This window comes from Balearica regulorum, chromosome 26 (genome assembly GCF_011004875.1).
Source record: "Balearica regulorum gibbericeps isolate bBalReg1 chromosome 26, bBalReg1.pri, whole genome shotgun sequence".
In the NCBI taxonomy this organism is placed as follows: Eukaryota; Metazoa; Chordata; class Aves; order Gruiformes; family Gruidae; genus Balearica; species Balearica regulorum.
In genome coordinates, this window is record NC_046209.1 from 1,318,109 (window position 1) to 1,333,942 (window position 15,834).

The 15,834-nt window shown below is 44.6% G+C and overlaps 1 protein-coding gene across 3 annotated transcripts in view; it reads left to right on the plus strand.

Annotated features, from left to right (window-relative positions):
- Positions 1-14,240, plus strand: part of INSR (insulin receptor) — a 55,185-nt gene extending 40,945 nt beyond the window's left edge. For 2 of the 3 annotated variants that reach the window (XM_075736268.1, XM_075736267.1), the window contains exons 10-21: positions 551-752; positions 5,316-5,587; positions 5,799-5,941; positions 6,621-6,780; positions 7,106-7,205; positions 7,462-7,529; positions 7,749-7,978; positions 8,300-8,410; positions 8,489-8,648; positions 9,470-9,599; positions 9,828-9,962; positions 11,582-12,082. In XM_075736268.1, the coding sequence (XP_075592383.1) occupies positions 551-752; positions 5,316-5,587; positions 5,799-5,941; positions 6,621-6,780; positions 7,106-7,205; positions 7,462-7,529; positions 7,749-7,978; positions 8,300-8,410; positions 8,489-8,648; positions 9,470-9,599; positions 9,828-9,962; positions 11,582-11,936 (2,066 nt within the window). In that variant the 3' untranslated portion in view covers positions 11,937-12,082. Of the gene's footprint in view, positions 1-550; positions 753-5,315; positions 5,588-5,798; positions 5,942-6,620; positions 6,781-7,105; positions 7,206-7,461; positions 7,530-7,748; positions 7,979-8,299; positions 8,411-8,488; positions 8,649-9,469; positions 9,600-9,827; positions 9,963-11,581 lie in introns of all 3 variants that reach the window. The other variant, XM_075736266.1, reaches the window with a different exon arrangement.
- Positions 14,241-15,834: the final 1,594 nt, after the last annotated feature.

Genomic DNA, 15,834 nt, shown 5'->3' on the forward strand with positions numbered 1-15,834 from the left:
TGCTGTTTTCAAGACTGTTGTTCAAGAAATAGGCTGAGATGCAGCTGTGTCCTCCTACTGTTCAGTTACGTTATATGTGAGGTGCTACTGCTATGTCATGTGCCAAAGCTCTCCAAAAACGTTTTTTTACAAAGTAATCAGGTGTTTTTTCCTTTGGTGATCTCTCTTCTGCACTTGTTCCTTTTAAACAAGTAACAAGTTGGCCAAGTTAATTTTTGAAGGCATCCTATGCCTGTCTTGGAATTCTTTCAGGATACAGAGTTTTAGCGAGGACTCCCAGAATAACCTGCTGCCCTGTGTTACCTAAACTGCGATGAAGTGGGGTAGAACTCTGACTACAGCAGCATCTGAGCTCTGTTTCAAAAATAGCACAGTTTTGAATCAAAGGCTTGTCATAAGAGAGGGAAAGCTGCTCCGCTCTGGATATGAAAGCTCAGGACGCCCAAATGTGCTATGAATCTTGTGTACGCTAGTTTTGGGTCTTTGTAGGATCAAACGTCTGCTTCTGCCGTGTCAAGCATGAGTGATGCTAAAATTGTGTTGTCTACAGGATTAAAACTGCCCTCAAGGACATGGTCTCCTCCTTTTGAATCTGAAGACCCTCAGAAGTATAATCAAAGTGAAAATGAGGATGTCAGTGGAGAATGTTGTTCCTGTCCTAAAACAGACTCTCAAATACAAAAGGAGCTGGAAGAGTCTGCTTTCCGCAAGACATTTGAGAACTATCTTCACAATGAGGTTTTTGTCCCCAGGTAGGAATATCAAACCATATTGCCCAAGTGGTCAGGGTAGGGAAATGTAATTGATTATTAAACAAAACTATTGGGCTGGACGTCGCTGTATTGTCAGTCTCTCTGGGCTTCCATGAGACTGTCTAGTCCAGCTGAAGGTGCGTGGTGGAGACTGGTGAGAGCTGAGCACCTACAACTGATGTTATTGCAGATTTGAAGATTCTGCTCTTATTTCCTGTCTCCGAATTTTCCTCGGCTTGAGAATAAAGTGAGAATCCTTAACAAATAGCTAAATGCCTGCAGCTCATTTAAACTTGTGTGATGCCAAACATAGCTCTTTTCTTCTGTCCTCAAATTTTATGATGTAGCTTTTCATCCAGTTGAAAAGAAAGGAAAACAAAAAGGGAAGTTTACCATGTCACAGCCTTGTCCTTTAGCACGGTATTTGCGGTCTTCCTTGCACTTAGTCTGGGAAATACCTCCAATACCATGAGGAATTCAACTGCTGTGGGTGGTGAATGTCCTGTTTTGAATGGCACACAGTGTCACATTAAGCGGTGTTGAATGTCTTCACACTTCATTTGCGTCTTACAGAGGAGGCGCTGGGAATCAGGTTAGAGTCTGTAATGATTTACCCTCTTCACTGTCATGCATTTTGTGCTCTAAATTTATTCTCTGCTTACTGCCCTTAGCTAATAAACATTTATTTGCAGCTGCTTGAGAAAAGCTATGTTACCGCACTGAACATTTTTTATTACTGAGTGTGTTACTAGACAGCATCTCTTCTCTGCAAGCCTGGATTGATGCCTGCAGTTGTCACCTGGAAGCTTGTGCAGAGTCACCCCTTTTGCTATTTCTTTGCTGTTAGTGCTGATCAGAAGGACAAGTTTCAGTGTGAAAAATGTTGCCAGGACACAACAGATTCAAAAGCAGAGGAGAACCAAGCCATGTACAGAAGCCAAACTCCTCTTGATGTAGGCAGACAATTCTGACAATCTGATTTCTTTTTTTTTTTTTCTTCTTCTTTTTTTCAATTTTGTTGTGCAGCCAGCCCAGGATGCTTCTCAGGCCAGTTTCTGGGGTATGTATTTTAGGAAGAAACCAATCACCAGGATGTGCCACCTTGTCAGCCTGCTAAGGAAGAAATCCCCACTTCCCCTATGCTAACTAATCCTTTTAATACAAGCCCCTTTTGCTGTTACAAGTCAGCAGTAAAGCTACCTTCTTGCTGGCACACGTCCTGCTTGTCTTTTCTGACAGGCTCCAGGCTGTGGCAACATAAATTAGAATTAGTTTTCTTGTGAATACTGTGCCTATTGCCTGCTCACAGGGCAGCCTGTCTAGAGTTGAACGTGAAGTGTGTTTTACTTCAGGTTCTTCTTATGTGGCTCCTGATAGTTTATTGACCTCTCTCGAGGTACTGTGTGGACTCCCCTTGAGATCAGAAGCCTTCTGCCAGTCACGGGGAGGAATCTCACAGATGAGGCCATCAGGGAATATGAGATGGCAGGGGTGCAGAAGACAGAGCGGTTGAGAAGTTACTTCCCTGACATCTTGTCTCCTCCTTCTCCGTGTACCATTTTTCTCCTCCTGTCCTGTTCCCAGCTGTCTGATCCCTGTGCCTGATCCAGACCATATGAGGCTCCGCTGCAGATCTGCTGTGCTCTGCCTCAGGCCAGGTCTGATCTCACCTGACTTGCTGAGAATCCCTCTGGAAATCACAGAATCTGTCCTTGCCCCCGTGTGCACCGTTGATTACTCTAGGAGATACTATCGCAAGTCTTGTGGGTTAATTTGCTCTGGCACTGGCAAGGCAAACTAGAAGTTTCTAAATGCTTCTTGCCATACCCACCTTCCCAGTCAGAGCTCGCAGGTATCTTTACACCACGTGCTTTGTAACCTCCCTTTGTAGCTGAACAAAGTGGCCATCGGAAGCTGATGCTTTGTTTCTTCTTCCCTGTGTTACTTGCTCTTGTATTGGAACAAGTTTTGCACAGATTGGAGCAAATAAGTGATTGCACGCTGGAACAGGTTGCCCAGGGAGGCTGTGGAGTCTTCATCTTTGGAGATATTCCAAACCTGAGCAACCTGCTCTAGCTCCCTCTGCTTTGAGCAGGTGGGGTTGGATCAGACAATCTCCAGAGGTGCCTTCCAACCTCAGCCACTCCGTGATTCTGTGGAAAGCATGGAAAGATTTCAAAAGTAATAAAAGTCCTGAGAAGCAGAGGGGAACTAAATGGCTGCTATTCAGGATGTAATTTCATGTGTACTCCACCATCACTACTGCAGAAAAAGCAGTCTCACTCTTCTCTGTCTCTGCTCTCTCTCTGTCACACACATTCATGCCATTAAAAATATTAGTGGGTTACAGAGTGAGCAAGATCTGGGAAATGGCTCACATTAAAAGTCACTTTCTTTTCTGGGTTTCCCACTTCAATCCCATTAATTGTACAGACAAACATATAAATGCTTTTGCCAGCAAAAGGGGGAAGACAGGCCAGCTGTTCCTTTGCTAGTTTTGGGTGTGTGGAAAATTTGGCTTAAGGTAGCTAATGCATTTTTAAAATCCCCCAGCACGGACTGTATTGCATGTGAGGAGCTGTCACTTCCATCCTGTGCACCAGGAGCCATCACACGCTGATGGTCACAGTAAGAGAAGGAACCTGAATCTGAGCATTGCACAGGGAAGGTCACTGGAGCTGCTGAAGTGGCCATAATGAAAAATGCACTGGAACAACTATGGGAAAACGTCAGATGTTTTGAAACTGCAGAGAATTTGGCAAGAAAATTGCTGCAAATCCAGGATAATAAATATGGGAAGATTGGGATTTATAGCTCCAGAAGTTTTTCTTGCTTTCTGTAACTTGAGAAGGAAAAAGTTATTCTTGCGTTTTACTCTGTGTTGCATCAGTGGTCAAATTACTGTTTTACTTGTGAAAAAACAAAATTCTCTTAAACATGAGGAACAGCTGAATCCACACTTTGCGAACAGTGGCGTGTAGCTTTGCTTCTGAGTCCAAAGAAGGTTCTGGTTGAAGGTCAAGATTCCTTCCAAAGGAGGGAGGTGGCATGACCCAGACCTGGGTCTCTGAACTCTGCCCCCTTGTTAGGGGACACTGTTCAGAACAATGCACAGGCTGAGATAACAGCAGCTCCAAAATGAGTTAATTAGTAATTAGAGAAAGAGAAAACTAAAAACTGGAACGTGCTCTGCTGAACCTGCTGTTTGGCATCCCATTTTTTCATCAGGTGGATGAATATGCTTACGTTGTTGTGTACAACAAGACGTTTAGCTTGAGGAAATGCTAAAATCTGCTTTCCAGCTGGTTGCGTTTGCCGTTGGAGGAGAAATAACAGCAGGGATGGAGCTGGGCGTCACAGGCTGAGACCCGACCTGCGCAAGCCTCCGTTGTAGCTGTAGTTGGCAAATGATTTGCCTGGTAGTCAGAGGGTGGCAGTGGAAAGTTCAGTTCAGCAGCAAAGATTTGCTTCAGCAGCTTGTTACATTTTTAGAGACTGGAGATGCCTCAAGTGTGGGTTCAGTTCAGGTCACTCTTTGTACCCTTTAATAGCTGCACAGACATGCACACACAAAAAAAGATCATCATCCCCTTAGAATACATGGTCTGGTTTTCAAATGGCATTAATTCCTTTTGTGTAACTAAATACGATTACTGATTCACCACATTAGTTCCCAACCTGGAATTCCTTGTGGCAGGACGTAAAGAGTTAGAATGAGTAGTTTTGTTTTGGTACTTGTTCCTTTTTTTCTTTTCCCAAGAAACTTAAATTTGTGAATGGTTCTTAATTCTGTTGAATTGATCCTGTTTATTTACTGTCAAAACCTGACATTACGGTTGGCTAGTAGCACTCCCTTGCAAACAGAGATGACAGGATCACGCTGCCAGTTCTGGTTTTAAGTGTGTCTGTTGAAAAGAACATTAGCAGATTTGGTCTCTCAGAAAAAGGTTTAAATTATCTATCTAGATTCAGCCTTAGAGTTCAGCATGGCAGATGGATTCTAGTGAGCTGTGAAACTGGTCTTATGCTTTATAAATGCAAGTTTATGACACTTGGAATATGCGGCACATCGAAGGGCATCAGAGTTGGGGGCTGTGATACAACCTCATTTGCTCGAAGCAAGAATGTGTAGAGATGAACTCCAAAGCATCGCAATGCTGTACAAGGCATCCGTGAGGCAACCTAGTCAAGTTGTATTCAGCTGGGAGGATCTAGAAAAACTTGAATTCTCAAGCAAATACTTTAGACTTGTTGGTTTGTTGGTTGTTTCTTTTCCCTGTATGGAGTTGTGCAGTGAAGGTGTCTCAGGGATATATAATTAAAAAGCTACGTGCATTACAGGGGGTGAGAGAGATTGCTTATTTGGGAAAAAAAAAAAGAAAACCAAACCTGAATTTCCTTGAAGAAAACCAAACCTGAATTTCCTTGTCACATTGCAAATATGAGGCTTGAATTTGAGTTTTCAGTGGCACTCGGAGCCCTCCCATTTTAACTCTTTCTTTTCAGATGAATGTGTTTACGTTGAATGTAACAAATACAATTGGAACCTGTGTTATTTAATAGGCCATCAAGAAAACGAAGAGACCTTGGCTCTGTGGCAAACGCCACTGTGGTGATACCCACCATCGCGTCCTCTCCAAACAATTCTGCGGCAGCGTCTGAGAGTGCAGAGGAGCAGAAACCTTTTGAAAAAGTGAAGTCTAAGGAGTCCTTGGTTATCTCAGGCCTGCGGCATTTCACCGGCTATCGCATCGAGCTCCACGCTTGTAACCACGATGCTCAGGAATCCCGGTGTGGTGTTGCAGCTTACGTCAGTGCCAGGACCATGCCAGAAGGTAATTGTCTTCCTGAGCTTTGCTTTGGGTTGATGGTTGTTTTCAAAATGCTGCTTTTCCTGTGGGAGCCAGCTGCAATACAGAAACATAGTGTAGGACTGGTGCTCTCTGTGTGTCCTGGTAGGAAAGGGTGATGGATGAAGTATTGATGGTTTTGAATTTTGCCAAAGACATGAAATAAAACTATAATTAATCATGACCTTGGTTCTAGCTAAGGCTGATGACATCGTCGGTCCAGTTACCCATGAACTGGTTGAAAAAAATACGGTGCATTTGAAGTGGCAGGAACCAAAGGAGCCAAATGGTCTTATTGTGCTGTATGAAGTGAATTATGGACGTCTCGGGGAGACAGAGGTGAGAATTTCTGCTTGCTCCTTAACATGGCACATTTGGAGAAGTAACTCTGACTGGGAGTCCAGGGCTGTTTAGTCTTTAGTAGCGCTCGTGCGTATGGTGTTCTGTCCTGTCTTGTTTCCTTCTGTGTGAACCAATGTGATGTAAAACTTTTCTAGTGGCTTTGTATCCTTTGGAAGTCTGTCTGTGGTGACATTGAGAAATAAAAATCTGCCTCTATGGTGCCTGTTTGCCGAAGAAGCATATCTGATTTGCTAACTTTCTGCATGGAGTTTTTTTAGGAACTTTATTTCACAGCAGGACAGAAAACATGCATCTAAATTTCAGTTGCTTAGAGAAACGAGGGGAGTGCTAAGCAGCCAGAGAGCTTGCGGGCAGCCCGGCTGCCGCTGCCGAATGCCAGGGTCGTGTGGGTAGGAGGGTTTGCCAGCCCAGGTCAGGTTTCAGGGCTGAGGGCTCGTACAGCAAATGGCATACACTCTGTGTAATCTGAACTACCAAACTGTAAAATGCAAATCCAGGACAAACCGCTAGATTGGAAAAGACCTGAGCGTGTGAAAGCCCGATTTGCCTACGTTTGCCAGACAAGCAGGTGAGATAGGAGTCCTGGTGTGCTGTTAGAGGTCAGGGTTGTTGTGGAGGTAGCGTGATGCAGCCTTTCTCTTCCCTCCTCCCGCAGGAAGCACACTACTGCGTTTCCCGTAAGCATTTTGCTAGCGAGCAGGGCTGTAAACTCCGTGGACTGCAGCCTGGAAACTACAGTGTCCGTATACGAGCTACATCACTGGCTGGAAATGGCTCTTGGACAGAACCTACCTATTTTTATGTGGCTGATTATTGTGAGTTCTTTTTTTTTCCTCAGCATTTAATTCCTGATAGAAACCCAGGTTATTTTTGGAAGATGAGGGGTTAGCAAGCAGTACACATGGAACCATAGGGGGTCATAAAATATTTACCAATCCATCTACTTTCAAGAAACTGAAATTACTTAGAAACGTGTGACTTCTCTTCATGAGTTCTCATTCTGACCAGCCCCGTGTTCTGTATATGAAGTAGCCTCTAGTTTCATGTTTGTTCCAGTTTATTCAAGGGGGAGATTTGATTGAGGAAAAGACTCGGATTTTGGACCTGTATAATACCTCCATCTCTCTCTTTCTCCTTTAGTGAATGCTCAGCCTAATATTGCTGTTATAATTGTTCCAATTATTTTTGCCATAATAATTGCTGGAATTATTGGAGCTGCTTACGTGCTTGTGAAAAAGAGGTGAGTGCAATTTTTTGTTGTTGTCACCAGAACAAGCAAAACTTATATCCAAAGACTTTATTTATTGGAAGTAACTCTGTGTTTATTTTCTAATTTAGATAATGATTGCAACATTAATTTAGTTTAGGAAATATTTTGTGCCTTTGGAATTTGGGAGTTTGTATTTGCTGCATGCTTTGAGAATTAATCAAACTGCCTTCAGTTCTAATAAGTCAAAAGCTGCAAACGTGCTGAAGAATTTGTGTGTCTCTTCCAGACAAACCGAAGGACCAACTGGACCACTGTATGCATCCTCTAACCCCGAATATCTCAGCGCCAGTGATGGTGAGAGCAGTGAGGGCCGACTTCAGGGCCTTATTTCTTGCACAGTCATTCAGGCTGTGCAGTATGGGATTGGCATTGTCTTTATGGACTTTTTCTAGTCTTTTTGGTTTTTTAGATTTATACCTATAGTATCCTGTGGCAGTGCTACACGAGGCTGCTACCGAAATGCCTTTCAAAAGATACTTGCTCAATTCAGAAACGTTTCCCTCTGCTCAACAGTCTACGTCCCCGATGAATGGGAGGTTCCACGAGACAAGATCACTCTCCTCCGGGAGCTGGGACAGGGCTCCTTCGGCATGGTGTACGAAGGGATCGCCAAGGACATAGTGAAGGGAGAGCTGGAGACTCGCGTAGCTGTGAAAACTGTTAATGAATCAGCCAGCCTTCGCGAGCGCATTGAGTTCTTAAATGAAGCTTCTGTGATGAAAGGGTTCAGCTGCCATCATGTGGTAAGCATCACTGCGTGCCTCGGATGATTAGCAAGTCCCCTCACGTAACCAATAGTTCCTTGGTGCTTTCAAAGCTTGACATTCAGCTTACAAACGCAGTCCTTCTGCAGAGGCGGTTGATCAAAAAGAGCTGCGATCTTTCCATGTCATATTTTATAAAATGCATCTTTCAAAACTTCTTGGCGTGACAGGGTTTTGTGGTGCTGTTCTGAGCTCTTGTTCCGGGGGTGTTGGCTTTGCTATATCCCCCTCTTTTCATAGCTGGGCTCTGCCCAGTGTATTTGGGCACAACCTTGAGGGAATTTCTCACTTATTTTCCAGGTTCGCCTCCTCGGGGTGGTCTCAAAAGGGCAACCTACTCTGGTGGTCATGGAGTTAATGGCACATGGAGATTTGAAAAGTTACCTCCGCTCCTTGCGACCCGATGCCGAGGTAAAAACAGGAGAGAGGGAGTGTGTTGTGCAACAGAGTGACTTGATTTGGGGTTTAATACTTCTCTGTTTATTGTAGAATAACCCTGGTCGTCCACCTCCAACACTGAGAGAAATGATCCAGATGGCTGCGGAGATCGCCGATGGCATGGCCTATCTGAATGCCAAAAAATTTGTTCACAGAGATCTTGCAGCTCGTAACTGTATGGTTGCAGAAGACTTCACTGTAAAAATTGGAGGTATGTAGCATGTGATCAGAAGAGAATTCTGTGGGTCATATTTATTGTAAAGGCAAATGCATGAAGCCCAAGGCCAGTGCAGCAAATGCAGGTGGTTTCCACTGGCTACCTTTGGAAATCCAGCAAACTTTCCTCTTTTTCTTCCCTGTGAAAGAATTGTATGGACTTTAGTAAGAAAGTCATCTCCCTGAGAGCCAGAGCAGCTTTTCTCACCATCTCTATCCAAAAGGTCCTTCCAGCCTAAGCTGCCGAGGGTTATCTAGTAAGATCAGTAGATCTTTGCTTTCATGGGAATTATGACAAAGAAGGTGTTGGGAACAACAAACCAAGTGTTGATAATCCTATCATGAGGTCAGGTGCCTTCTAAAAGTCATTTGTCTTCCACAAGAACCAGTTTTTAATCCAAATCCTTTTAGAAATAAGTAAGTAAATCATTTAAAAATAAACCAAAACTCCACAGTGTGGTGGTTTTTCAGACCTCTTTGGACTTAAAGCCAAGGCAGTGGGATTTCAGGGCAAAGAGAGCTCTGTTTTACGTAAAGGGGATGAATAAAAATTATGTTTAGAATAGAAGCTGTCACTAAAAATTGTAACTCTACAATCTCGATCATGGCTCTGTTCAGAAAAGAAAAAATGCAGGGGAAAGGAAAGCGGTTTGAATGTTAACCACAAGGTGACAAAGGACTGCAGGCTGGGCCGTAGGAGCCTGAATGGGTGGCTGAAAATAGCATCAAAGGAAGGAAACATTCATCTGGAGATGTTGCACGGTAAAAGTAGCAGGGAAGGAGAGACATTTAACACATCCCTATTGCTTTTCTCAGACTTTGGCATGACCAGAGATATCTATGAGACGGATTATTACCGTAAGGGAGGCAAAGGACTGCTGCCTGTGCGGTGGATGGCACCCGAGTCATTAAAGGATGGTGTTTTCACTGCTTATTCCGATGTGTGGTAAGTTGTACTCTGCGATCCCAGACAGATTCTAGCTCCAGAGCTCACTATTTTAACACACGTGGTTTAAATTGTGAGTTGCTGACTTCTTCAGCGTACAGACAAAACAAAAGCTTTGTTTTGAAACCCTCTTCTTAAAAATACAGTCCTGTTCTTTTAGAGTATGTGTTCTCCAAAATAAGACTATCACTTGTAGATCTCCAGGATGTTTTATTCTCTCTTGCTTAGGTCATTTGGTGTTGTCCTCTGGGAAATAAGCAGTTTAGCTGAGCAGCCATACCAGGGACTCTCCAATGAACAGGTGCTAAAGTTTGTCATGGATGGAGGATACCTGGATCAGCCGGACAACTGCCTGGAGAGGCTGTAAGTAGTAAAGCAGGGGACAGTTGACCCCTGTACTCTTTAGCTAAAGTGACACCAAAAAAGGTCTGTTGGGGAGGAACAAAGCAGACTTTAGTGAGGCATCTCTCTCAGAAGTTCAATCGATGATGCATCCTTAGCAGTCCAGGAATTAAAGCTAGAGCCCTGAGCCAGCCTGCTTCACTAGAAGGAAAATTAAACCAACCTGGACCTTACAATGTGAGTACAGATTCAAGAGAAGGAAGGACAAAGAACAGGGAAAGCTTAAAATACAAATAAGCGCTGTATCAGTTTCCCCAAAGAAAATGTTTTTCCACCCCTACAAGCTGGCAGATGGCAGTTGGCTTATGTCATGTGGCAAAGCCTGGCCACCGACTGCATCCTCGTGGCTACAGAGGCTGGAGAGCAGCACATTAATCCCAGGTCTGCTGAGGTTTTCTGTAATTCATCTCTCTATGCTACATAAACAGTCATGAGAATTACAACACATTTTTACCGCTGATTTTCAGAAATCCAATTTATGGCTAAGAAGGAGGGGAGAGGTAGGAGAACGCTGTGCTGAGCCCAGAGCTGCTGATCATGTCCGAGGCCTTTTCATTGCTAGTGCAGAATTATTGCCCCACTTAAAGTACAAGGCTAGGCTGCCTGCAAGGTTAGGGAGAAAGGAGAGCGCTGTGTGGCAATGGTGAAAAACACCTCGCAGAGGTTACAAACTGAAGCCAGACGTTCTCCTGTGCTAGGGTTAAGGATTATTCTCTGCAGCTGCTCATGAGGTTTACTGTCTTGGAGGTTACTGCGTCCCCAGCATGGCTGCATACCCAGATGCTCCCTAAGCTGCTTCTGTCAGGGTAATTAAAAAAATCCCATTACTAAGCGTTTAACCTGAGCTGGGGCATTTGGGTGGGTGTAAGGAGCCACTGCTGAAGCAGCCTGCAGCGATGAGGGGAAGGAGCCCTGGCTAGAAACGGGAACACAGGGGGTAACTGGTTCTGGTAACCTCTTACCCCAGCCTGCTGCTGGCCAAAACAGCACTTCCAGAGTCAAAAAATAAACATGGTTTGCGACTACCTTTATGAAAAAAGCCTGCTGTCCTGGAACATTTGTCAAACTCCAGTTTGAACCTTTATTTGTGCTTGTAAGTTCTTGCTCCGTGGTGTCTGATAACATATGACCTCTTGCCACAGCGTTTCTTTTGGGTGGGATGTTTACAGGACCTCTGTCTTCTGCACAGCCTCCTATTTTCCTTGAAGTTTTAGGACCTTTGTTATCTTTCAGGCTGAGTTAAAATTAAAATTGAACGAATTAAAAAATTGTGACCTGACTATAAGTGCGTGCATGCATACACGGAGTATGTGAACTGCAGCCCCGTTTCCTTTGGAAGCTGAGTTAAGAACAATTGAAGGAATTGGAAGGAATTTTTTGATCTAGACAGAAATAGAGAAAAAAGAGTGTCAGGATCTACAGGCAAATACGGAGACTGGAAAGTGAACAAACAACTTGGAGTGTCAGAGGAGTAGCAGGTGTGGTGGGTGGTCTGACACGGACACCAGCCTTGGTCTGCGCCAGCCCTGCCAACAGAAACTGCTTCTTCCTACCCCTGACTCTTGTTTGTCCCAATCTAGGCACAGCCTGATGCAGATGTGTTGGCAGTACAACCCTAAGATGCGCCCCACCTTCATCGAGATCATCGAGATGCTGAAGGAGGACTTGCACCCCAGCTTCCACGAGGTCTCGTTCTTCTACAGCGAGGAGAACAAACCTCTGGAAACAGAGGAGTACGAGATGGACTTTGAGAATATGGAGAGCATTCCCCTCGATCCCTCCTCATACTCACAGAGGGACAAAGTCCTGGGGCGGGACAATGGACCCTCCATGGCTCTCAAGGGGAACTACGAAGAGCACATACCTTACACTCACATGAACGGTGGCAAGAAAAATGGGCGAATTCTCTCCATGCCCAGGTCAAGTCCTTCCTAACGCTTTCTGTTTGGCCCAAGGGTTGTGTCTGCTTTTTTTTTCCCTCCACAAATCTCAGGACTCTTGTTATTGCTGCCACAGTGTATGACACACATCTACAAACTTCAAATTTTTAATCATATTATGATTAATACTTTTTTTTTTTTCCCCAAGTTGACTGGTTGTCAGTGGATTTATCTGTGAACATAAATGGAAGAGGTTTCCATGGCTGCTGTCCCTTCTGTAACCATGGTTTCAAAACAGGAAACGACCGTGTAAGTTAAACTGAAGGAGGAGCATCCACGTTTGCCAACAAAATACGTGAAATTTGCTGGTATCTGAGTTACAGCGTAACGGTGCGGAACAAAACTTCTGCAGGACAAAAGCTTTTCCAGTAGAATTCCAGGCTTTCAGGCATACTCTTCACTACAGCTGAAGGATTCAACACATCAGTCGGACGCGCCAGATCCTCAGATTGACCAATAGCTGCTGCTTTCATACTTTTTAAATGGGTTAAATCCCAGGGGTGCGTGCGTGTGTGTGCATGTGTGCAGTATATATATGTGGGGTGTATACGTATAATACACTTCTTTTTTTTGTACATAAGTTTTGTATGTTCTCACAGAAGCTTTCCTCTTCTTGGAAGTGTGTACTTACCTTTTCCCCCCCTCCCCCCCATTTCCCTGGAATGACTGAATCCCAAACAGATTATTTTTATACTAAGGACTCTTGGGAGTAGGTTTTCTCTCATTAACAAATGAGGAAAATGTGCTGGGAGCCAAAGGAGCAGAAATCTGAGATTTGTGGGTACTTTCAAGACCAAACAAAGTAGGAGTCCCCTGACCTGAGATACGGAGTTTTCTGTCCTTACAGCATTGAGTATATATATTGTTTGTTGTAACATATTTAAAAATGTCTTTGATTTAAATTTTAACTTCATATAAATTATTGACTTTCGGGGAGGGGAAAATTTGGGGAGTTGTTTGGTCTTAAAGTGGTCCAAAGATTTCAGAACGAACTAATTTTAGCTGATTACCCTTTGAGGAGCTATGAAGCACACGTTAAGTTTGTACTTGACAAGGCTTTATAACGCAGTTTCATGATTTATACAGTGCAGTCAGCTGGCTCCAGTCAAAGCCCTGAGATAAAGTAGATGGGACTTCACTCGGTTGTTGGGGGCTGAAGGACACCAGAACGTCCCAGTCCCGAGTCTCGCTGCTCCTTCGCCCCTGCATCCCTTGCTTTGCCTTCTGTGCCGCAGAAGCAGCCGGCAAGAGAGGACGAGCAAGAGCTCTAACCGACAAAAAGAGACACATCAGTCTGAAGGGGGGAGAGCAGAAGGCTCTTGGCTCTGCACGTGAAGCAGAAGCTGAACGTGACTGTGGTTAGCTACCCGCTGCCTGTCTGCTGCTGCTCAGGCGTCTGGCCTCGTGCTGCCTGCAGGTCTTCGATGTTTTCCTGAGATACCCGCGCTGCTGTCCTGCACGCTTCCCAGGACGTGTGCGTTAGCTGCTGCTTTCAGCTCTTCGGGATGTCAACTTTCATCCTCTGGACTGTGCTTTGGTTTTGCTGCTGTTTGCATAAAAAGATCGAGCTGATCAGCGTAAGATGTTAGACAATAATTGTGAAACTAAACGCGTCTAGTAGCGGTGAAGGAGTGTGCTGGCGGGGAGAAGTTCTAAAGCAAGAAATGAAGATTATCGCTGTTGCAGGCCCTTGTCATACAGGAGGTGGTTCTAAAGGGGGAGAGAGATGCTTGCTCCTCCTCCTGGACAAGTCCAAGAGCCAGTTTGTGCTCTCCGCCAGGAGAAAACAAGGTTCTCCTGACTCAGTCAGAGTGGGGACGCCAAGCTGGTGTGTGGCTTTTTATTCCAGCCCAGGCAGCGCTGCTGATTTCTCCCTGTAACCGATGAAAGGGGCTAGAGCTCATAGGGAAAGCGCCTCTCTGAGCCCGCTCCACTCAGCCATGCTGCAGCTAAACCGGTCGGTGCAACGTCAGGGGAGGACGACGGACTCTGTGCACCACCACGAGCTGTTGGGCCTTTGTGCCAATTGAATCTGGTTGGGTCAGACAGAGGTGGAGGGTAGAGGTTGCTCACAAAGTTAGGTGGAAATTAGGCAGTCCAGACGTGGGTCAGAACCTTCGATTTCGAAAGGCCTCGTTTACATTTCTTCTGCTTTACGAAGTAGTAACTGTTTAGCAGCTCTATACTACACTGCAGGAAAGAAGACATATTCTCACACTTTTCTAGGGAAGAGAAGTTTTTCTTATTAGAATTTTTTAATTTATTTTAATATATAAAACACTGTAAAAAAAAAAAAAAACCAACAATCAGTTTTCTTAAACACACAGAACATGTAAATTTGTATCCGTAAAATCTCAGCAGGTGGATGTGGTGGGATTATTTTTGTCCTGTTCTGGTGCAGTCTACCTCAGTGTTTCTTAAGGATATTTTTAATACTACGCACCTCTAAACCTGTTTAAATATTCTGGTCTGGACCTATTGTGAATCAGGGAAAATCAATATCAACTGATTCCAATACTAGGGACCATTCACCGAAGGGAATGGGTAGGAGAACGGCTCATCACTGTTTATCGCTAATCGGAGCAGTAGTGACCAAAGGAACTGATTTACAAATTTGGATTTGATGCTCTGATGTCATCCTCTTAGTTCTGCTGTGATTTAAAAAAAAAAAAAAAGCTATTTAAATGTTTGGACTTCGGTGAACTAAAAACCTGAAAGGAGTAGACCGCTTTCTTCTGGAGCAGTATTTGCCAGCGTAGAGCAGGGACTGTGACCAGCCCTTCTTGTTGGATGCGGGTGGCTTGGTCACTGCCCTTCTCGCTGTGCACGGGTTATCCAGAGTCCTGCCGGTAGGATCTCCTGAAACAAACCTTTCCCAGCATGTCCTTGTTCTGATAACACTTTAAATTGCAGTGATCATAACTGTGGGAATAGAAGATATTTTCAATAACCAAACCTTGGAACCTTGTATTGGGTCTGGCTTTTAAATTTAGTTGATATTGGTTGGCCCTGTGAGTACATGTGATTTGCAACACTCAGATCACTGAACAAGGGAATATGTGTTTTGCTTTGTGGACAGGCAGTCCGTTCACATGGCTCATTGTCATCTTCGCTCTGCACCAAACAGAGCGGTTGTTTATACCCAATACTGTGCGTAAAGATTATTCCAGTCATCCTTTCTACGTTGTGCCAACGGGGAGGAAAGGCGTATGGTGCTGGTGGCGAGGATAGCGGTTTTCCCCTTTTTAAAAACAAAAAAAATAACACTAGTGGTTGCCACTTGTGGCTGGTAAAGATTACACTTACGTAACTATAGAATTAGGGAGAATAAACGAATGTCATTCATAAAGCCTATTTCTCACTTCTGGAAAATCCTTTACTGTCAGCCCACAGCTGATACTTTGGTCTCTGTTGTTGGAAGATCCTCACCCTGGGGATGCTGAAATCCCTCCCTTGGGTCTTGCCGGTACCTGTTCAGAGACACCAGGGCTTGTGTACAAGTTGAGATTGCATGTTCTAGATGAAACGTTCTCCATGTGGGGGTGTTTCTCTTACTGAGGTAGTAGTTGTTGGAGGGTTGGATCCTGCCCTTTATGGGCAGAGAACATCCCACTGGCAGCACCGGTCAGCAGGACAGATGTCAGCCTGTTCAGGAGCAGCTGCAGCCGCCTGTGCGCAGCCTGGGGACAGGGAGGGTACAGCAGGTAGCCAGAACTTCACTGGTTCTAAAGCTGGTGAAGCAGGACGTATAAGGAACAGCTTTCTGCGCTCCGCTGTTTTCTCTGAGCAAATGTTTGAAGTGTGAGACTGGAGAGGTTTCTCAGAAACGTTTGCACGTTAAATTCAATTGCCACTTCCTGAATGCCTCTTGCAAATCTGGTACTTCTCTCGCA